Source organism: Coenobita brevimanus, chromosome 24 (assembly GCF_032717465.1).
Source record: "Coenobita brevimanus isolate Jiangsu-jjx chromosome 24, ASM3271746v2, whole genome shotgun sequence".
Classification (NCBI taxonomy): Eukaryota; Metazoa; Arthropoda; class Malacostraca; order Decapoda; family Coenobitidae; genus Coenobita; species Coenobita brevimanus.
This window is the reverse complement of record NC_136977.1, coordinates 11,148,413-11,173,142: the sequence shown is the minus strand read 5'-3', so window position 1 is coordinate 11,173,142 and position 24,730 is coordinate 11,148,413. Positions and strand designations below refer to the sequence as shown.

At 41.8% G+C, this 24,730-nt stretch overlaps 1 protein-coding gene across 1 annotated transcript in view; it reads right to left on the bottom strand.

Annotated features, from left to right (window-relative positions):
- Positions 1 to 24,730, bottom strand: part of LOC145393549 (uncharacterized) — a 252,668-nt gene that overhangs the window by 91,402 nt on the left and 136,536 nt on the right. Inside the window, exons 12-14 of the mRNA XM_080267700.1 lie at positions 18,010 to 18,302; positions 10,014 to 10,174; positions 9,622 to 9,797 (exon numbers count right to left, since the gene is read on the bottom strand). Of these exons, the coding sequence (XP_080123826.1) occupies positions 9,622 to 9,797; positions 10,014 to 10,174; positions 18,010 to 18,302 (630 nt within the window). The remainder of the gene's footprint in view (positions 1 to 9,621; positions 9,798 to 10,013; positions 10,175 to 18,009; positions 18,303 to 24,730) is intronic.

Genomic DNA, 24,730 nt, shown 5'->3' with positions numbered 1-24,730 from the left:
GCAGGTTTCTATCCAAGGGGTGGTTGGGGTTTATTGCTCACGTAATGCCACTCAGGGATGAGTGAGGCTGATCACTCTAATCTTAAATGTCAGGACCAACTGCCTAGCCCCGGGCTCCTATGCTCCTCATGGGGCAATGTAGGATTGGATGATGAATGGATGGATGGATATAAAATATAAAATAAAGAAGAAATAACGTGGATAACTCACCTGTGAGTGATGAATGAGGTGCGTGGGTAAGATGGAAAGTGGTATCCAAGGCGGGAAGGGAGGCTACTGGAGCACTCCTCCTCACCTACGCCGCCACCACCACTACCACCCTCCTCCCTCCTCTCACAAGGGATAAACCACCGCCAAAAGCATGCTAGATGGGAATTTAGGCCACTTAAAGTGGCAAGAGGCAGCTATACAACACAACAATACGTACGTATGACGAGGACTGAGGTAGTAGATGGGAAAGGCGGTGTGAGGGGAGGGTGGATCCCAATGACGTCACGCAATTGGCCAAGGTGGTGGCAGATTTGAACCGCGTGCCTAGGATTTTTTTTGTTAATAGTTAATTAGAAACTTTCTCATTAGATACGAATATGGGTAGTGGACCAATAGTGTCGTCAGATGTGAGATCACACTGTACAGGGGAATAATTATACCTGACTTCCAATCCTCTGGGACTTTACCTTCCTCCCAGGCCAATCTGCACATCTTCCACATCCATTCTACTACCATCTCTCCCCTATGCTTCAGCATTTCACCACACATTCCATCAGTTCCTGGGGCTTTCCCCATTTTAACATTCCTCATTGCTTCCACAACTTCCATCCTACAATTTCTTCCCCTCTTCTCACATTTCTCCTTCACCCAGCCATTCCCCAGCCACTTATACTTGCAATACTTTCATTCTCTATGTTCAACAATTCCTTAAAGTGTTCTCTCCATCTGCTCACTTTTTCTTCCTTCTCCACTAGTAATCTACCATTTTTATCTTTCACTCTCTGACTAGCTTCTTTACCACCCGTCTAACTCTCTCTACCTCATTCCAGAACATTTTCTTACATTCCCTCCACTTTACACTCAAACTCCTTCCAAATTCCTCATTCACTCTCTTCTTACTCTCTCTTACTAATCATCTCACCTCTCTCTTCCTCTCTACATATAACTCTCTCTTCTGTTTCTCAACTTCCGTCACACCCCTGTTTGTCATCCACTCACTATATGCTTTCTTCTTTTGTGCCACAACCTGTCTCACCTCTTCATTCCATGCTGTTCCTTGCAAACCCTTTCATCCTCTCTTCACCCCACACACCACCTCACATGCTGCACAGACTTTTGTGAATATCTTGAACACACCTTCTATGTTCCCCATTTGCTCCAAATCATATTTACCCAATCGCTCCTCCACTTCTCTCTTATATTCTGCATTTCTTCCTTCCTCTTGTAACCTTTCCACCCTCCTTGTAAAAACTATTTCCTCCTGTCCTTCCCTTCTTCTATTCCTCCACTTCATTTCAACCCTGACTTTCACAACCACCAAGTGGTGGTCAGAGAGTCCACTCCCCCAACCTCTACATGCTCTTGCATCCATTACACACCTCATTCTATCATTCACACACATTGCTTATATTACGCTTTTATCTTAGTCTGTAATGGTACCAAACACTTCAAAACCATTCCAGAAAGAAAAAGAATGGAAAAATGTGACACAAAATATTTCTGATCATAATTAACAGATGTGGTGAATTCTTTATTGTAAGATTTGCTGAAATCTTGGAAGAATAAAAATATTACCAGATTAAAATACACTTCAGTATTATATTTTCTGGGCATTTACAATACTGTGTGTGTGTGTGTGTGTGTGTGTGTGTGTGTGTGTGTGTGTGTGTGTGTGTTTACCTAGTTGTGATATACAGGAAATGAGCTACGCTCGTGGGGTCCCGTCTCTTTTTCTTGTTGTCATATTTTGCTTTGAACTCGTTTAAGTTTTTAGACTGGACGATCTCTTTGTCCATGCTGTTCCACAGGTCTATGCATCTACAAGTATATGGAAAGCTATATATCTTGATATCCTTCAAACAACTTGGCTTTTTCAGTTTCATTCCATGTCCTCTAGCTACTCTCCCATCCCACACAAACAGATCATTTTTATCAATTTTATCTATTCCCATCATGGCCCTGAACACTGCAATCATGTCTCCCCTTTCTCTCCTTTGTTTTAGTGTAGGCAGGTACAGCTTTTCCAGCCTCTCTCCTTAGGGCAGATCTGCCAGGCTGAGGACCATCTTGGTTGCTGTTCTTTGTATTCTTTTCATTCATTCATTCATTGCCAGACGCCATGTATCCCAGACAGGGTGGCCAAGGGCTTAGAGTTAATTGTTTTATTCTCTCGATCTTATTTATGTCTTTCTTCTTGTGTGGGGACCACACTACTGCCGCATATTCCAATCTGAGGCGGATCATAGCCACTATCAATTTTTTTATCATTTCCACATCCATGTAATGGAATGCCACTTGTATGTTAGTCAAGAGGTTGTATGTCTCTCTAACTATCTTGTTAATGTGTTTTTCCGGTGACAAACTATCCTGGACCAGCACTCCCAAATCTTTCTCTTCTCTCACTTTTTTTATGGGTTCATTACCCATCATATAATTCAGTGATGGCCTCTTGATACTCTTACCCATTTCCAATATCTTACATTTTTATGCATTAAATTTCATTTCCCACATCTGGCTCCAAACTTGGATCCTATTCAGGTCTTCCTGCGGCATTTTAGTCTTCCTCGACTTCTACTCTCCTCAAGATCTTTGCATCATCAGCAAACAGACTTGCGTAACTGTTCACTCCATTTACCGTATCATTTACATAAATCAGGAACATTACCGGCGTTAACATCGAGCCCTGTGGGACTCCACTTGTTACTTCCCTCCATCTGGACATCTTGTCCTTTATTACTGTCCTCACTTGTCTGTCTCTCAGGAAGTTACACACCCACTCCAGGATGTTTCCCTTCAGCCCTCCTATGTGTTCCAATTTCCACATTATTCGCTTGTGGGGTACCTTGTCAAAGGCTTTCTCCAGATCTAGATACACACAATCCACCCAGCTGTCTCTCTCCTGTAACACGTCAATCACTCGAGTAAAAGCTCACCAAGTTGGAAACACATGACCTTCCACTTCTAAATCCAAACTGGCTCTCAGCCAATATGTGTGTCTCCTCCAGATATTTTATCCATCTGTCTTTCAGGATTCTCTTGCATAATTTTGCAACTACACTGTGTGTGTGTGTGTGTGTGTGTGTGTGTGTGTGTGTGTGTGTGTGTGTAGTAATGCATATAGTTTTTATACAGATATCATAACAGTTGACTTATTTTTCTTCATTCCAGTTTGCCACCAATACATACTTCAATGTGAATTTATGCTTGTTCCAATTACAAGGCACTTGGCAGCTCCAGTAAAAGTATCTAATTTTGACTATGAGGATACTAAAGACAGTATAGCAGACCTTCACTTTAATGGACCTCGACAAACCAGACAGTGGATCTAACAAACGCTACAAAGGCTTGAAGGGCCAAATACCTGCCCAGGGTGCCAACCAAATGGGCAAATTCACATGGTCAGGTGGCATGTGAGAGGTGTGAATGAGGAAAGCAAGAGGGTGGAAGTAGTGAATGAGTTTAAGAGTGCGAGATATGCCGTGATGGCACTGTGTGAAACAAAGATGAAAGGGTGTGAAGTGGAGGAGTAGGAGGGTGTGAAATGAGTATGACTGGGCATGAATGGGTGAGGAAGATGCAAGGAAGGAGTTGCTCTGTTGATGAATGAGGTGTAGCAGAGTGGATTGAGAGATCACAAATGTGTCAGCTCATGATGTATGTATGTCAAGTTCAAGTTTGAGACGGTGAAAGTGGCTGTTATTGTAGCACGTGCATTGTGTGATGACAAGAGTAAGAGAAAGAAAGACAGGTTTTGTGATGAGCTGGATGGAGCAGTGGAAGAAATCCCTAGGAGCTATAAAGGGATCATAATGGGTGATATGAATGGAAGAGCAGGCACTGGTCTTGAGGATGACATAATGGGTTGTTTTGGAGTACCAGGTGAAAATGATACTGGGAAGCAACTGAAGGATATGTGTCAGGAAAGGAGGTTGTGCATTTGTAACTCATATTTCAAAGACAAAGATGCACATAAATATACATGGTAGGAGGGAACGGGGATCGTGTTAAACGGAGCCTGGTTGATTACGTGCTCATAGAGAGGTCTATGCTGGGAATGGCTGTGATACGAGGACCGTGAGAGGACGATGTGGAGGTCTGTTAGATCATGTGACTGTGGTATGCAAGATCAAGCTGAGAGACATGAGGTGGACCAGGAGAGAAAGGAGCAGTCAGGGAGAATGACTGAAAGTCGAGACGCTGAGGATCAAAGAAATGGCAGATGAATACAAGACCAAAGTAGGGGAGGAGTTAGAATCAGTGAATTGGAATGAAATGGATCTGGACAGCCTGTGGAATGCATATAGGGACTGCTTAGTCAGGAATGCTGAAGCAGTGTGTGGTATGGCAAGAGTAACAATACAGAAGAAAGGTACGGAATGGTGGGATGAAAAGGTTAAGAGAGCAGTGGAGGAAAAGTGGAAGAAGTAGCTAGAGTGGTTACAGGACAGGGGTTCAACTGAAAGAAGAGCTGAATATACTGAGAGCAAGAGGCACGTAAAGAAACTAGTGAAGAGGAAAAAGAAGGAGGTAAATGATGATCTATGAAGAAAAATGAATGCAAATTATTCTGAAAATAGGAAGTTAATCTGGAAAGAGGTGCAGAAATGTAGAAGTCACAGCAGAAAGAAATGTGAAGTGTGAAGGATGTAAGTGGTAGATTATTAACCCATAGGGATGATGTAAGGACCATATGGACAGAATATTTTGAAAGCCTGATGAATGGGAATAGAGCGAGCAGAGCGGCTGTAAACATGACTGGTTTTGGGGGAATGCAGAGAAGGGATGCAGTGCCAGGCAACATGACATTGGCACAGGTGATGAACGCTGCAAAGCGGCTGAAAAATGGGAAAGCAGCTGGGACTGATGAGGTGTATAAGAAGATGATTAAGTGTAGTGGAGAAGAGTGTAATGAAGTGCTTGTTGGAGATATATAAGAAGGCATGGATGAGTGAAACTGTGCCAGCAGAATGGAAAAAGGCTGTGATTATACCCCTGTACAATAATAAAGGTGGACAAAGTGAGTGCAAGAATTATCGTGCCATAAGTGTGGTAGGGAAGGTATATGGAAGAATTATTATAAAGAAAGAAAGACAGGTATCAGATGTCCAAATGAGTGATGAACAGGGTGGTTTAAGGAGTGACATGGAATGTGTGGATCAAATATTTGTAGTGAGACAGACAGTGAAGCAGGCTTGTGAGAAGGACAATAAGGTGTTTATGGCATTTATGGATCTGGAAATATACGACAAAATGGACAGAAATGGATTGTGGAAGGTTTTGCGCATAAACGGTGTAGATGGTAAGCTGCTGGGTGCCGTCAAGAATTGTGATAGCAGTAAGGAACGTGTAAGGGTAAAAGGGCATCTAAGTGAATGATTCACGATCATTGTGGGCATGCAACAAGGTTTTGTGATGTCCCCATGGTTGTTCAATACATATATGGATGGGGTGATGAGAGGAGTAAAAACATGAGTAATGGAGAGAGGGATGGCATTGGTAATGAATGGTGATGGATGGAATATAACAAATTTGTTTAATGCTGATGATGCAGTACTACTTGCAAATACCGGGCAAGGACTTGGTAGACTTGTGCAGAGTTTTGCTGATGTCTGTGAACGTCGTGCCTTGGGAGTAAATGTAGAAAAGAGTAAAGTAATGGTTACTGAGAGAGAAGGTGACTCCAAGTGTGATGTCACAGTGAATGGTGAGAGACTGGAATTGGTGAGAGTTCAAATACCTTGGTACAGTGATAGAAAAGAGAGGAAAATGTGCAGAGGAAGTGGATACTCGAGTGGTACATGGAAGGAAAGTACCCTGTGCCATGAAGGCCTTGATAAGAAACAGAGGTTTAAGTGTTGCAGCTGAACGAGACTTACATGAAGGAGTGTTAGGACCAACTTAAACATGTGGGTGTGAGACTATGGTGTGGTATGAAAATGAAGAATCAAGAGTGAAAGCAGTGGAGATGGGATTGCTGAGGAATGAATGTGGAGTAGGGAGAGTGGATAGGATATGAAATAATGTGATTTGTGAGAGATGCAGAGTGAAGAAGTGTGTGGACACCAGAATCGAAGAGAGTGTGTTGAGATGGACTGGTCATGAGGAGAGGATGGATAACAACAGAGTAGTAAAAAACGTATACCCGGTATCTGAGCAAATTTGAAGCAGGGAGGAGGCGAAGTAGGCCAAGGAGAAGGTGGAGGGATATGGTGGATGAGGGTGTGAGGAGGAAAGGTATGGAAGTCGGAGAGAATAGAGGACTGACAAGAGATCGAGCTGGGTAGATGAATATTGTGAGAAGGAGTGCATGAACAAGGATTTGGCACCCCCTTTTAACATGACAGTGTCCAGATTGACTCTACTGGATATGTTTAAGTGAAGCTACAGAATGTGGCCAAAGTTTTTGGCATATCAAACAGAGCCAGGATTCCGAGGGCTTGAATGATGAGTGACTGTAAGCATGGCCCACTGAACTGGGCAAACTTGGACTGTCTGGACGTTGTCACTCCTCACTCTGTTCTAGGGTAGGAAAGGAGGTCTGGATGATGATGATGAAAAAACTGATTTAATAAATAGTTCATGTCCCAAACCATTTCGCAGAATCAGTCTTTTATTGTATTTCATTCAACCACTCCAGTCCCTTGTCAGTTCCCTTGCCTCATTAACTTCCATACTTCATTTTCTTACATGTTCATTTACTATACCCACCCACTATTTTGGCCTACCACATCTCCTCTTGCCCTAAAATGCACATAAACTCATTTCACCACCCTACCAACATTCATTCTCTCTACAGCAGATGACCATAACAGCTAAACACACTTTCATAAACTTTATTATCAGTAGGCATCCTTAAACATCTTTATTTCTTATCCTATTCCCTCTATGCACTCCACACTCTCCTAAATTCTATAATCATTAGACATCTTTCATTCCATTCATTTAATGCATTCCACATACATTACTCAATAATCCCATTTCCACTGCTCTTACTCTTTGACTACCTGTTCTCATGTCATAATAAAATCTCATACCCATATGCTGACATAAGTACGAACACACCTCCAAACAATTCTCTTGTCTCTGCACTCTGACCTCTGTTCAGTATCAAGACCTTCACAGCACCAACCACCTTCCCAGTGCCACTCTACTTTCCACTTTCTTTGGACATTTACCTCTTTCTTTTCTACTAAGTCATCAAGGTATCTTAACTTCATCGCTGCCTCAGTTTTACTTGCTTTCCACAATTGTATGATCAGTTAAACCTCCACATCACCCTCTAAACAGTCCTTGTGTCAACAATACTTCCAGGCATCTTTCTGAGGCATGTAATCAATCAGGTACCTTTCAACAATTTCTCCAATGTCTGTATACTATGGATAAAATCTGGGCTGAAAAATTATTCTCACCTGCATAACTTCTTTCCCTGACAGTGTCGCCATCCATTACCATTCTCCTTTAGCACTCCACAAAAGTCCATTACTATACACTCGATTAAAAAAAAAATCTTTACTCAGGCGATCAAAGGTTTCACAACAAGCGTTCTTGCAATTCACATTTTTTTCACTGAAGACAAACATCGCTGAATCCACCTTGTCCTTTATATATATTCTGTATAAAATTCTTCATGGTTCACATAAAAATAGCAGGCATAATGACAAGTGACACTTTACAGCAGAACATTTTAAAAAGATTCATTCACTAGTTCTAAATGTAAAAACAGTAGATTGGAAAGATAGTTATTTGATTGAGTGGACATCATTTATAGGGCCAGAGTCTTACCGTCCATTCAAGTCTCCCATCACATACTCTCTAACATCGGGGTAACTGTCATACCCCTCAAATTCAATGATCCCTAAACCTGCCTTTCCCTTCCTTACCTCAATCATTACAAGATGCAAATGCAATGACCACTTCCATCATCTTAAACTGGAACTTGAAATATGTTCATCTTGAGATGATAAATTAATATTCTTGTATTCATCTATGTCATTTATCATTCATCAACAAAATAACTCCCTCTTTATACTGTCCATATATACCTGACCTTACACACTTCACACACACTCATTTGTCTAACTCTCTTCCATCAATTGTCGTAATGTACTGTATCATTTATAAAGGCTCCAACATGCTTGCATGTATAGGTTTTGGTCACCTAATGGTAGCTCTCCACACTGCCTGATCGCTGGCAGTCTCCCTATTCAGTCCCTTATCCCTAAGGTCACACTCTATTAGCTTGTCCCACGTCTTTTTCAGTCTGCCTCTTGCAACCCTACCTCGAATGTTCACACTTCTCACCTTTGGCACCCAATTATCATCCTCTATCCTCTCAACATGCCAAAACTATCTTTATCTACTACTCTTCATTATAACACCAATACATTCAAGTCCCATCCTTCCTCTCAATTCTTCAATCACAATCCTAGCCCCCCAGGCCTCATATTCAAGGACACTCTACACAACCATTTAATCATTGTCATTTCTGTATGTCTGGGTCTCACATAGTATCACTGTAGCATACAGTGTCTCACATTCTTGAAATACAGTCATTATTTCCACTCTCTTACACACATCACTCACACTTCTCATTTTCCAGACAGCCACATGAGCTTGCCTAGGCAAAAAACCCATATCCAAGCTTTTCTTATCATATAATTATACAATATTCTTGTCCTTCTGCCTACAGGTGACTTTACACTCCCTCTTCTGTCTTTTTTTCTTTCATTCTTTCCTCTCACTTCTGCCTGTGGGTAACTCTACACTGAGTGACATGCCAAATGGTTTCCTGTACACCATGAAACCATTTACTGTGCTGCGTGGTAACCATATAACCAAATTTTGGTGCCCAATGGTTTAGTGGGTAATTACGGCACTCCAGTTGGACTGAGCCAGTGAAGGTTTATATCCAAGGGATGGTTGGGGTTTATTGCTCACAGAATGCCACTCAGGGATGAGTGAGGCTGGTCACTCTCATCATAAATGTCAGGACCAATTTGCCTAGCCCAGGACTTCTATGCTCCTCATGGGGCAACGTAGGATTGGATGATGATGGATACAATATTGCTGCTACATGTTCTATATTATATACAGGTACCCTACATTACAATACTAGTATCTTCTGGGTAGTAACTTCAGTATCGATGCAAAGCTGACCATTAGATGAACAATTAGTAAAGACATTATAAAAAGGCCTGAAAAAGAAGAATGGCTGTGGGTATTCAGAAGAGCTCCCTCCTGGAAACAATTCTCTACCAAGAAAAAAAAAATAGATAAATACTGTAAGGCACAAAATCATTACACAGTAGTACTGCACACCTACAAAATAATTGGGTATGTATCTACTGTAACCCTTAGTTATTATAAAAAAAAAAAAATAATAATTAAATAAAACTGAGACTTCAAACCAACATTCTTTATAGGCGGTGGTGGGTGGAGGCCAGTTCGCTTAAGAGCCATTTTAAGATTCGTAAGCCAGTTAACTAGATGCTCACGTCCACATCCATTCTCCTCCTCTGACCCCATCTTCAGGCACTCCAGTTTCTCTTGAGCAGTCTGTATAATTCTTTGCAGATTTTCTTCTGTCTCTGTAAGTATATGGATAATAATGAATACAGCAATGTAAAAGAAATGACAAAAGAGTATGGAAAATGTAGCAGCATATTGACGTATGCATTTACAGTGAGTAAGGAGGACTGGAACTGTATTTCCATCTTGTTAAGCTTTTAATATACCAGTACCACTTTACAAACTAACTTTCTCTACATCTGAAAAACATTACTTTTCAAAACTGCCTCCCTAACCTGTAAATTTTGGCTGGGAGGTTATGGCATCAATCTCAGCCATTTTGTCCATATAAGGGAAGGGCTTGATGAGTTCTTTATTGCGCTTAATGGTCCTCAAGCGATTGGTGTATAGCTGTCGCAGCAGCATGTAGTAAGTGCGGCACTCCTCACCCGTGTATCTGGAAAAGTAAATTTCTAAGTCATCAACAAACTAATTACTCTATATACAAATTACAAGATCTGTCCAAAAAAGAAACAAAACTTTCCAAATAATGCGAAAATAAAATATAATTCATACACTATGAAGCTATCTGTGAACTACATTGTTTTCTTTTACTTCACAACATTTAATTTACATAAAAAGGTGAGCCCAAAAATAGTGGAATGTATACAGTAATTGTGTTTGGGCTACTTTCAAAGTCTAGAAGAGCTTTATTTCCATACTTATCATAATTCACCCCACCCGCAATTCACTGTGGAAGGGGCGATGTGATCATCGGCATTGATTTATTTGAGTCTGTGCCTCGATAAACTCATGAACCAATGAACGGATCATCTCCAAACTCTGCACAGGTGTTGGGTATGTGGAACTGAGGAAATAGTTCGATTTTGGTGAAAATCCATCACGAGGTATGGGTGGAAATAGGGAAGGAGGGGAGCCATTTGGAGAAAACTTTTCAAAGAGCCAAATGAGGCAAATGGTGAAAGATAGACACATGGTTACTCCTAATCACTAACAGAAAGTCATATATAGGGATTTGATAAGAATCATTATCAATGACCTTGGGTGACCATGAAAGGTCAAAGTCAAAGTCACACATTTTTTGTGAGTCTTTGCATCAATTAACTCTTGAATCAATGAACAGATCATCTTCAAACTTTGCACAGGTGTTGGATATGTGGAACTGAGGAAGTGGTTCAATTTTAGTGTAGAGCCACCCGGGGGGAAAGGTGGGAGTGGGTGGCCCCATTTTTTGTGCACATTTTTCAAAGTGCCATAGAAGGCAAATGGCAAGAGATAAACACATGGTTACTCCTAATCACTAACAGGAAGTCATATATGGGGATTCTATTGGCACCATTACATTTGACCTTGGGTGACCCTGAAAGGTCAAAGTCAAGGTCACACATTTTTCGAGTCTGCGCATCATTTAACACTTGAACCAAGGAATGGATCATCTTCAAATTTTGCACAGGTGTTGGGTATGTGGAACAATGGAAGTGGTTTGATTTTGGTGAAAAACCACCCTGGGTAAGAGTGTGAGTGGGAATCCACCAGAGGTAAGAGTGGGAGTGAGAGGCCCCAAATTTGGGGCACGGGCAGGGTGTTGTTACCTTGGGTCACTTTGCTCTAATTTATAATGTAGTTTCTTGCCTTGCCTTTATCTGTATATTACACAATACAGAACAAAACTAGAAGCTTCATTCCACTGTTTTAGTGTCCCTTCATCTTTTGTCATTACATAGGTACTGGTATATACTGTACTGGTATACATAGCCTAGATACATACATACATACATGCATACATACACATACATACTCACACACACACACACACACACACACACACACACACACACACACACACACAAGCAAGCAGTCTTATGGACCAGAGCAGTGATATTGAGGAGAAGATAACACACGTCAATGAACCTGTGCAAAGCTACAAAAATGATGTAGAAACCACGTATGCTGAAATGGTGAAAGTAAAGAAAGACTTAGAAACAAGGGTGGAGGAAAAAAACATTAAAAAAGAAGTGAAAAGAATAATCCAAAACAATCCAAAGTTAGTCAGAGATTCAGCAGAAATAAATAAATCAATAGTAATCACTGGTATAGAAGAGGAAGAAATTAAAAACAAGATCACTAGAGACAAAAAGGAGATGGCAAATGTAATGAGCTTACTGAAAGAAGTATCAGAGGAAATCTGTAGTAAAGACATAGAGGAACACAAAAGGTTAGGGAAATACGAGAAAAGCAAGACAAGACCTCTAAAGGTGACTTTCCAGAGTGTAAACACTGTGGAAGAGATACTAAAAAATGCAAAGAATCTTATGGAAAAAGAGGAGTTCAAAAATGTATGGATAAAAAGATGCCTAACACAAGAGAAACTGGAATTACTGAAAGAGAAGAGGGAGGAAGCAAAAACAAAAAATGAGGGAAGATCAGAAGAGAAGAAGAAATTTTTTTACAAAGTAATAGGATTGCAGGTACGAAAGTGGTACACAAACAGGATGGAAGAAAAAGGAGGAAGTTAGTAGAACCATGTCATGACAAGTATATAAACAAGATGATAAAGTTGATGTACTCAAATGTGGATGGAATGGTATCTAAATTACTAGAGATGAATGATTATGTCAGAGAAAATGAACCACAAATAATATGCCTAACTGAGACAAAATTAACACCAAGGATATCAAATGACATACTAAACTTAGAGGAATACAATATATGGAGAAGAGACAGAAATTTAAAAAAAGGAGGAGGAATTATAATATTAACTAAGAAAAATCTAAAAGTCAAGGAAATAAACCTAGATATACCATCACAAGTAGAACTGATTGCAGTAGAGATCGACACATCTGAAGGGAAAGTAATTGTAGCCAATTTGTATATGCCACCCAGATCAAACACAAGGGAAAGAGACGAATATGAGGACCTGGCAGAGAGTACAATTCAGAGTATAAGATCCTTGCTACATAAAATGGAAGAGAAATCGGAAAGAATTATACTAACTGGGGACTTCAATACAAATATAAATTGGAATACTCTAGATATAAATAGCCAAGAAAGCTGTTGGGACCAAAAGCATCTGGATCTCGTACAAGAGTTTTTCTTAACGCAACATGTGAGGGAAACCACTAGAAAAAGAGGACGATGTACCTTCAGTGCTAGATCTAATATTTACTAGGCAAGAAAATGACACTGACAGTTTAATATATCACCCTCCACTCGGCAAAAGCGATCATGCAGTAATAAATTATAACTTCAGGATAGCATATGACACAGTAAACAGCAATGACAGTTACAAAAAGAGCCTAAACTATAAAAAGGGAAATTATCAAGACCTAAAGAAGTATTTCTTAGAAGTTGATTGGGAAAATGAGCTTAGAGGACAAGATTTAATTGCTGTATATAAAAAATTTTGTGAATTTTATGAAATAGGAGTCCAGAAGTACATCCCACAGCACAAAGAAGCAGATAAGAAAATACAGAAATGGTTCAATACAGAATGTAAAAAATCAAAAGAAAGAAGAGATTTGTTGTGGAATAGATACAGAAGACACAATAGTGAAAGGGCGTATAATAATTACAAACAGGCAAGAAACGACTATACAAGAATAAGGAGGGAAGCCCAAAAACAGTTTGAGGAGGATATAATAAATAAAAGTAGTGATCAACCAAAGCTGTTTTACAGCTATATCAGAAGCAAAACCAAAGTAAAAGATATAATACAATCCATCACGGACGAGGGAATCACTTATACACAAGAGAAAGATATTTGAAAAGCACTAAATAAGAATTTCCAATTAGTTTTTACAGAAGAAAAAAATTTTGAGAGGGACTATGTGGAACACGCATGTCCACACATACTACCAGATATACAAATAGCGGAAAAAGTAATACAGGAGGAGTTAAGTAGATTAGACAGAGGAAAAGCAAGTGGTCCTGATGAAATTTCATGTTGGGTGTTACGAGAATGTGCAAAGGAGTTAAGTAAACCATTTTTTTTAATTTTCAAGAAATCCTTGAGTCAAGGGAAACTACCTGATATTTGGAAAAAAGCAAATATAGTCCCCTTATTCAAGAAAGGAAATAGACAAAATCCTCTCAACTACCGACCAGTATCACTGACCAGTGTTGTAAGCAAGGTATTAGAAAAACTTATAAGAAAAGCTTGGGTAAATCATCTAGAAGAACACAGTATGATAACAGAAAGACAGTTTGGTTTCAGAAAAGGAAAATCATGTGTTACTAATCTGTTGAGCTACTATGACAGAGTAACAAACACAATACAGGAAAGGGAAGGATGGGTGGACAGTATCTATTTAGATTTCAAGAAAGCTTTTGACACAGTACCACACCAAAGACTTTTATGGAAGCTGTACCATCAAGGAGGAATTCGAGGCAAACTGTTTTGTTGGATGCAAGACTTTCTCATAAAAAGAAAAATAAGGACAGTACTAAAGAGGAAACTACTCATCATGGAAAGAAGTGACTAGTGGAGTACCACAGGGTTCGGTGCTGGCACCAATCATGTTTTTAGTGTACATAAATGATATAAACAGTAACACTGGAAATGAGAGCTATCTGAATATGTTTGCAGATGATGCAAAAATACAAAGGAGAATTACCAGCACAGACTCTTGTAGGGAGCTACAAGAAGAATTAAATAAACTTCATGAATGGAGTAGTACATGGCAAATGGAATTCAATGTGGACAAGTGTCATGTAATCAAGTTTGTTAAAAGTGGAAAAAGACCTGATTGGGATTATAAGTTAGGAAATAAAACCCTATACACATCGGAAAGAGAGAAAGACCTAGGTGTGATTATCAATAACAGACTATCTCTGGCTGACCACATCAGCGAGAAGGTACGGAACATGTATACACAGCTTGCAAATATGAGAATAGCATTCACATACATAAATGAAGACATGCTAAGAAGGATAATAACATCATTCATTAGACCAACCCTGGAATATGCATCAATAGTCTGGAGTCCTCATCTCAAAAAGCATGTAGACAAGATTGAAAAAGTTCAAAGGGCCGCTACAAGATGGATACCAAGCTTAAGGGAGACCACATCAGCGAGAAGGTACGGAACATGTATACACAGCTTGCAAATATGAGAATAGCATTCACATACATAAATGAAGACATGCTAAGAAGGATAATAACATCATTCATTAGACCAACCCTGGAATATGCATCAATAGTCTGGAGTCCTCATCTCAAAAAGCATATAGACAAGATTGAAAAAGTTCAAAGGGCCGCTACAAGATGGATACCAAGCTTAAGGGACCTAAGCTACGAAGAAAGACTAAATAAACTGAATCTACCAACACTACAGGAGAGAAGGAAAAGAGGTGACATGATAATGCTATATAAGTGCATATCAGGAAAGGAGAAAATAGACATAAATGATTACTTAACATATGGAGAAGCATCAGCAAGAGGACACTGCAAAAAACTGCATAAGGAGAGGTGATAAAGACGTAAGGAAATTCAGTTTCCCAAACAGAGCAACTGATCAATGGAATGCACTACCGAATGAAATAGTGTGTGCCAAAACAATTCACAAATTTAAGGATATGTACGATAAATATGGTCTAAGACACGGGACAGTACGAGCTTGACTCATTCCTGTAAAGATACAATTAGGTAAGAACAATTAGGTAAGAACACACACACACACACACACACACACACACACACACACACACACACACACACACACACACACACACACGCGCGCACAAGTGTGTGTGTGTGTACACTCAAGACAATAAATGGTGCAGTATTTGCATTTTTAACTTGTGCCTGCACTTTGAACTATCTATCTATCTATCTATAGCCTGACGCCCTAATCCTGCAAAGGGTGGCCGCAGACAAAACGCCTCCAAGTTGCTCTGTCACCCACCATTTGACTACCCTCCCCCCAACTCACCCCCTCTCCCTCATATACCTCTCAACTCCATCCCTCGACCTCATCCTCGGTCTACCCCTCTCTCTCCCTCCCTCCACCTCACCTACATACACCCTCTTAGTCAGTCTTTCATTCTCCATTCTCTTCACATGTTCAAACCACCTCAGTGTATTTCTCCTAATCTTCTCAACCACATCCACATCCACCCCACAACGTTCCTTCACTTCTTCATTCGTCAACCTGTCCCTCCACGTCACTCCACATGCTCCTCTCAAGTAACTCATTTCCACTGCTCTCACTCTTGACTTGTTCCCCTCTTGCAAGGTCCACACCTCGCTTCCATACGTCAGGGTAGGGCTCACAATACTATCATGCAGTGACTTCTTAACTTCCATACTCACCTCTCTATTTCTCATCACTGCTTTCAGTGTACCAACAACCTTCTTTCCCTGCTGTACCCTTTCATGCACTTCATCCCCCAAAGTTCCATCCTTACTCATCACACTACCCAAGTACTAGAATGCACTCACATTCTCCATATCCTCACCATCCAACTTCACTGCACACTCTGTGACTTCATTCCTCTCAAACACCATAACTTTACTTTTGTTTACATTAACTTTCAGATTCCTCCTTCTACAAACTGTCCCAAATTCATTCACCAAACTTTGCAACTCCCATTCATCTTCACTCAACAATACTGTATCATCAGCAAACAGCAACACCGGAAGATTTCCAAATCTCACCCTCATTCATTACAGCCATCCCAACATCCACTGCCCTACCCTGCACCTCCTTTACAACCCCATCCATATATATATTAAACAGCCATGGAAACATCACACATTCCTGTTTCAGTCCGACATTGATATCAAAGAACTCACTCAGCTCACCATCCACTCGCACCGTAGCCCTAGCTCCCTCGTACATACTCTTCACAGCACTCAACCATTTCCCCTCCACTCTATATTTTCTTAGTACCTTCCACACACCTTGCCTACCTATTCTGTCATAAGCTTTCTCCAAGTCCATGAAGGCAGCATACACTTTCCTTCCCTTCTCTAAATACTTCTTCACTAAACATCTTAGAACAAATATCTGATCTACACACCCTCTTCCCTTCCTAAATCCCCCTTGTTCTTCTCCAACTAGCTCCTCTGTCATATGCCTAACCCTATCAATGAGTATTCTACCATATATTTTACCAGTCACACTAAGAAGGCAAATACCCCTATGGTTACCACATATCTCTCTCTCCCATTTTCCTTTGTATAAAGGAACAATTATACCTTATTTCCAGTCCTCTGGAAACCTTCCCTCTTCCCAAGCCAATCTACACAACTTCCATATCCACTCCCCAACGATCACACCCTCATACCTAAGCATTTCACCACACACTCCATCAATTCTTGGGGCCTTTCCCAACTTAATCTTCTTCATCGTTTCCACTACTTCTGCCCTACTGATCACTTCCTTCCTCTTCTCATCTCTTCTTCTCCCAGCCATTCCCCAACCACTTATACTCGCACTGCTCTCACTCTCTACATTCAACAAATCCTCAAAGTGCTCCTTCCATCTCCTCAATTTCTCTCTCTTCACCACCAACAATCTATTATTCCTATCTTTCACTCCCCTACTATTTCCCCTTTCACACTGCCTTACTTTCTTTACCTCCTTCCAAAACAATTTCTTGCTTTGAAATAAATATCAAAATATTAAATATTTGTGCAGGATTTAAAATCACGAAGTCAAACTCACGTATATTAAATTCGTGTAAGGTGTGATGTGAAGTAAATTTGTGTAAGTTGTGACGTAAATTAAATCTGTGTAAGTTGTGACCTGAATGTATTCTGTTACACTACCTGCATGTAAACGTACATGTTATTATGAGACTGTAGTTCAGAGGAGGCTGTTCCATTATCTCATGTTAGCCTAAAGCAACTCGGTGACAATGGTGCGCACAAAGGGGGCCAGAATGCTTTACAAAGGAATCCTCCCAGTCTGGCAGAATATTCAACTTGTTGCACAGGGTAGGGGCTGAATTAGTATATTAAACTGAGGATATACTGTACTTTACATCCTGCATCACACCTATCAATGTTGGAAGGGAGCTGAAAGGTAGTGTCAGAGTGGTAAAGTTATGTCAAAGAGTTTAAGAATTCACAGAGTGTTCACAGTGCCCTATTACTTCTGTAATGTCTTAATTCCTATACAGTACCTGTAGCTCTGATGTCTGCTCTGGCTTTTGCTAACAGTGCCCTTGTAAATACAGGAGGTTTCAACTATAATATTCATGCACCAACATTGAGTTTTTCCTGATTGAAGTAAATGGTACTGATACATGAACAGAACTCCGACCTACCTGTAACTATAGCCAGCCATGTTCGTGCTGATCATCTCAAAGAGGGCTGCATTCTTGACCCCTTCCTGACGATGATGAAGCACCAGATCCAACAAGAGGTGTGCAGCTGTGTGACTCCAGTAGGGTACAAGCTGATGTTTACTGACTCCTGCTTGCTGTCCACCAGTGCTAAGCTGTCCAGTTACAAAGCCCAATGTGGCCTCTGTTTCTTCCAGCAGTTGCATCTCAGCAGTGAATGGGAAGGGGTTGTGGCTGTGGTGACCCCTTCGTAATAGCCACAGGTGCTCCTCTAACTGTGTGAACACCCACACCATGTTGTACAAAACAAAAAAATTTCATTATACAGTGTCAGGCTAACATCTTGAATAGCAATGGAAGAACACATTTTCATGGCCCACAGTGTTTTGTGAAATCAATTCTGAACACTTCAACCAACATGATACTGCCAACTCTCATTACAAAGTCTGCAATATAGTGGCACTGATGTCGATTAGATAGATGATGTGAACTTAAGTGCCAGCAATATCTTCAGTGTGATACATCAATGCCTCTCCCTCAGTGAGAACTTTTTTTACCTCACTATATGTTTCCATTCTCTTCTGTCCTTCATGGTAGAGGGAGACCTCTACAAAGCTGAATGAAAGTGTTTGGTGTGAAGGAGGGGGGGAAGGGAATCAGGCTGAAGGGGTTAGTAAGGTTATTTCTAATCCCTAGAACCATAGGATGTCTTTCTTATGTGTCCCACATTAACAAGAATAAAAGACTACCCTATCTTGAAGGGATACCAAATTTTCCACCTTAACTTTGAATTATCCTTGAATTATCCAGGTGGGTTAACCATCAGTTGTTAATTCCTTCAGCCTGAAAATGTATCTTCCAAGCTGAATAAAACTGTTTGGCATCAGCCAGAATTAAGTTTTAATCCTGTTGGGATGATTTTTTTTTTGTAAGGAATTCCTTTCCCTGAGTCAATTTATAACCACAATGTAAACTGTACCTGGTATGTAGCTTGCAGCTTGGCTCATGCAGACATTCACTTTGCCTCACATGATATATGCAGCTCAGCAAGGGTTAAAAAGACATACATAGGCTAAAGAGGTCAATGGAAAATATTTCTGACCACTTTTGTCCACTCTCCCAATCTAAGGAAAGTCATCTGATAGTACAGTAGTCAAAGTAACTTGAAGACTTCCTCCAGTTAAATGCGTTAAATTCTTGGCTACAAAAGTTTTTTCTTGAAAGGCAGCTGCGTATATTCTTTAAATTACAGTGATCCCTTGGTTATAGCGGTTTTCGTTATCACTGCGATGTGAAAATCCACACTTCTGCTGTTATAAAGCATTCCTTGGACCAAATACATTATCTTGTGCCTGAGCTGGGCTGAGCCCAAAACTTACAAACATTAGGTCAGCACATCAGTCCAGGACATCATCACATGAGTGAGCTGTTTTCTCTGGCCAAGATTTTTTAGCAATGAACACTCAATTTTCATTGACTCACACCTTCCCAGCAGTAGAGGGTAAGTTTCATGAAGCGCTGCCCACAACCCGAAGTGGCAAACAGCAACAACCGAGGTCATATAATATTTACAATTATACAACTATAATACTCATTTTTGTGCATAATAACTCATTATGGATAAAATACTCAATTAATTCTAAAGGCTCAAAAATATACAACTGATGCTGATTTGATCAGCTTTTGCTTACAACCAAGCCAGCCACTCATGGTCACAGACTTCTTCATATTAGTTTATGCAGCAGGAATATCTTACTAATTCACTTCCTCTTCTCCTTGCCTGATGCCTATATATTCTAATAAATTTTATGGTGGTAAATGGCTGTTTACTGATGATTTTTCCTCTGTTCTTTATATCAATGTTTCTCCTGATTCACTCACGTCTGCTTATCAAATATAATGGCAGACTTTCTAAAACCCACTTAAATCAACTGAAATTGATTTTTACAAGCCTAAACTTACATAATCATACCCTAGCATTACCTAATCTAAATTGTCCAACCTAACAAAACAATATAATCTAACCCAACCAAAATAAAAAAATAATGTAATCTAACCACATTCAACCAAACCAAACCTAACCACATCTAAACTAGCCTAACCTAACCTATCTCAGTTTGAACTTACTTTACTTGACCATATCTTGGCCCAATTTAGCCTGACCTAACCAACAGTAACTTACCCAAACATGCCAAAATGGAAATCTAAATGAATTTCGGTGTAATCTTCAAGGTGACATAGGACCACCTCTTACAAATTAACAAAAACTTTCTGCCTACTTCTGAACTGATTCAGTGACTTTGTATAGTTATGCAGAAATGCATATCCAAGTATGAAGAGGGTCAATCAATAAGCAAGGAAAATATGATTATACAAAGTTAGTATAAAAGAGGTTATGATTATATAAGGTTAGGATAAAACAGGCTACAATTATACAAGGTTAGTATAAAATAGGTTGAAATTATATAAGATTGGCATAAAATAGGTTACAATTATATAAGATTACCAAAAAATGGGTTACCAGTAGGTTTGGTTAGGTTAAGATAATAAGTTTGTTTTAAATTATTTATTTAAAGTGGAAATATGCAAACATACAAATCTTTCACCACCATCTTATGTTCAATAACAGGTGATCAGCTGACTGTTTACAATTCATCGATGTGCTTGGCTTGGTGCAACAACTCCATGCTTTATGTGTGTGCATAACTAACCCACAGAATGCTTAGTTTACTGTTTATGTATGATGTAATGATGATAATAGACATACCCCAGTTTAACAATCTAACTGGTTAGGTAAAACCCCATCGTTAGGTGGGGTATTGTATATCGGGGTACTTTTAACATGTATTTCAATGTGGACCGTTTACCAGCCTTGGGTTTCCCCCCAAACCAAGTCCGAAACTCACCCAGATGAGCCCAAAAACAGGTTTAAAAGCAATCTACATGGCCTAACAGCTGTCAAGGAAGTCAACCCAAGCCTAACACCTGTAAATAACTCACTAAAAACAAGAAATAAAGTCTGAAAATCATAAGGAATAGGTTAGAAAATATCAAACACCTCTCATCACTAACTTCTTGTAAGTCCATGTCCGGTCCAGGCCATCATCCCTGCTATCCCCCCCCCCCCGAGGGTAGGGGACATGTGGTGCTCCCCAACACTCAATCCTCCTCCTCAAAGCCCTCAAACACATCTCCAGGGGAGGGTCAGAGGGGGGTGGTGATGAAGTGCGATGCGATCACTCTGGCGGAGGCGATGGAGTGTGATGCGATGGCTCAGGTGGAGGCTACGGGGTGTGATTCGTTGGCTCAGGTGGTGGCGATGAGGTGCGATGCGATGGCTCTGGGGGTGACGATGGAGTGCAATGCGATGATAGAGGAGATGGTGAGGGACACAGCTAAGATGTCCAGTGAGGTGGCGAGGAAGACCGCTGCAATAATTGATGAGGTAGCAATGAAGTCAGTTGCGGTGGCTCTCGTTGTGACGAGGGAGACAGAGACAGTGGCCAAGGTGGTGTGGGAGATGGAAGCCGGGACGAGGACAGAAGCCATGGAATGGCAGAGTGCCTTAGTGGAGACAAAGGTGACACGGGAGACGGCGATCTGCTGGAGTCTAGGTCCAGCACAACAGGCCAAGCACGTCCTTGGCAGAAGGTGTCCCTTGGGGATTCTCTGCTGGCTGAAGGTTGGGGAGATGTTCTGCTGGCTGAAGGCTGGGGAGATCATGTGTGACTTGCTGGCCTGGTGGGGGCCTGCTTGAAGGAGGCTGTGATCGTAGTCTGCCTGGCTGCCCTCTTCTTCTCCTCCAGCACTGTCCTGTAGACTTTCATCCCCTCCTTGAGCCAATTAGATATGTCCCTGCTTCGTCCTGGGAGGGGGTCATGTGTTCTCATTAGGTCAATTATCTCATCCGGTTTCATTAGCATCTCCTTCAGGATTTTGATGTTCAAAGCTCAGACCTCAGGCACAACCTCCTCCTCCTCCTCCTCCTTTGCCTCCTGGTGCACCTGCTGGATCTCCATATGGAGGAGCTCCTCGTTACTGAGCTCCTCCCTGTGGCTCTTGAGAACCTCCTCCACGTCATCCTTGTTGACCTCCCTGAAGCCCGCCTCATGCAACAATTTCACTATGTCCTGCCGCACACGCTTGACAGGCAGAGCTTGCATGCCCTCAGGGAAGCTGGTGAAGGAGTGGACACACTCTGGCCACAGCTTCTGCCACACACTGTTCATCATCGCCTGGCTAACCTGGTCCCATGCAGCAGTTATATTCTCAGAGGTGTAGCATAGGTTGTATACCTTCTAACACTGCTGCACTGTTGTCCTGTCATTACTGTCGCAAGCCCTTACCAACTGCTTCATCGTGCGGCAGAGGTAATTAACTTTAAAGGCAGCGATCACCCTTTGGTCCATTGGCTGCAAGAAGGATGTGGTATTGGGGGGCAGGAACACCACCTCAATATTGCTGGCCCATTCCTTCATTGTGGGCAGGTGGCTAGGCGCATCATTCACCACCATGAGAAATCTGTTAAAAGTTTCACGTGACGCATACCTCTTCAGCACACAAGAGAGGTACGAGTGGAAATACGACGAACAGATATCTGAAGTCAACCAAGCCTTCTTGTTCGACTTCCAGATAACCCAAAGTTTCTCCTTAACATACCCCACCAGAGCCCGGGGGTTCTCGGAGTTGTAAATTAGGAGTGGCTTCAACTTGAGGTCGCCCTCGGTGTTGCCCCCCAGCAACTGTGTCAGCCAGTCCTTCGAGGCCTTGAATCTGGGGATAGACCTTTCCTCCGTTGCAAGATATGTCTTGGAGGACATTCTATTCCAAAACAGCCCTTCCTTGCTGAAAGTCAACACCTACTTTGCACTATAGCCACCCTCCGCAATGATATGATTCAGCTCGTCAGGAAACGCTGCTGCTGCCACCGTATCTGCACTCGCCACCTCACCGTACATCTTCAAGTGGTGGAGGTTTGCCTGCCTCTTGAACCAGTCAAACCACCCAAGGCTCGCCTTAAAGGTCTCACTTTCATCAATATCACACCTGACCTTTAACTCGTCCCAGAGCGAGAGAGCCTTATTGCGTGGCTCATGGGTGCCTTGCTCTGGTTCTGATCTTCTACCCACGTGCGGAGCATACACTCCAGCTCCTCCATCACAGGCTCTCGCTGGCGGGTGATACGGGAGGTGGATAAGGTTGCAACCACCTCTGCAGCAGCCTTAATGGCCTCTTCTTCTTTATGATGGTGGAGACAATCGACTGGGCCAGGTGGAGAGCCGGGCCAATAGCACATGCACCTTCGCCTTTGCCGTGCCGCTTAACCCCTAAAGTATGCAATTTGCTCAGCAGGTCTGTCCCTCCATCCGCAAAACAGGGTCGATTTTTCGACTTTCACCAAGGTAAAAATTTTTCTTCCACATTTCAAGAGACTGAACTTACACACCTGAAAATGTATGTTTCAGCCAGACTGACCAAATAGTTATCGCACAATCGCCCGTCAAACATGCAAAAAAGTTACCAATCCCCCATGGGCGAAAATAGAAAATGTACAGAAAATGCATTATTTATGGTAAATATTTATATATACATAACTAATGTCAATGTGAAGTGTTCCCTAGGCATGAAATGTCAGTCTGGTATATGCCCATAGCAATAAAACAAGCCAGGCGAAAAGTGGAAGTAGAGTGTGTGTGGCTGGAGAGGGATAGGGGAGGAGGGATAGGGGAGGAGGGATAGAGGAGGAGGGAGGGGGTAGGAGGGAGAGGGGAGAAGGGTTGCTATGCACACACCACTGAAGGGAGTATGTTGGGGTATGGTTGGTTGGGAGGGGACAATATGGAGATGATCCAATGGGGCTGAGGGAGGTAAAGTGATGGTGGTGGTGGTGGTGGGGGGGGGATTCCTTCTCCCCCACCTTAGGGGGCCAATCACGCCATACCACCCCAGACACTCTAGATCTCATTGGTCTGATCCCATATACATCACCAAAGGGGCGGAGTTACCCTCCCCCAGTTTTCTGTGTGTCTTTATTGATCGTGCGGGATAGGCTGGCGTGTCAAATTACACAAAAGCACGATCGTGTGGCATAGGTCTAGGGGTTAAGAATTTCTAATTTCACCTCTAGTGACACAGTCTTACACACACGCTTCACAGGAACATCACCAGCACCACCACTAGCAGGCCGCTTACCACCACAACTAGGGCCTCCACTAACATCACCACTAGCCCCACCATGTGCAGCACTCTTACCAGACATTATCACACTTATTTTTGCCCAAAATCACACACTATTGCACTCCACACATGATTAGTATCACTGCTCTACTCACGGCACTGCTCGAACACAGTTACGATGCACTATGATAGCAACTTGCGTAACGTTGGTGGTGCAACATGATGTGTGGTGGGCGAGCGTAAGGGAGATCCTCAATCTGAGATGGCTAGTACGAGAAGAGCGATATGGGTGAGCACGGGGCGAGCGATGGCTATGGGGCCTGCGCGAGCATTTATGCACATCCTGGGAAGTGGGTGGGCTCAGCTGGCAGGGGGAACGCGTGCGCTTCAAAATTTCAGCCCGTCGTCTGTGGGCGCAACATCGGAGGGCCCATCATCAACCCGCGCCGTCCCGAGGACGTACTTCCACGTCCTCACGTTTTGTCACAGCTAATCCCGAGGACGTACTTCAACGTCCTGCAATTGC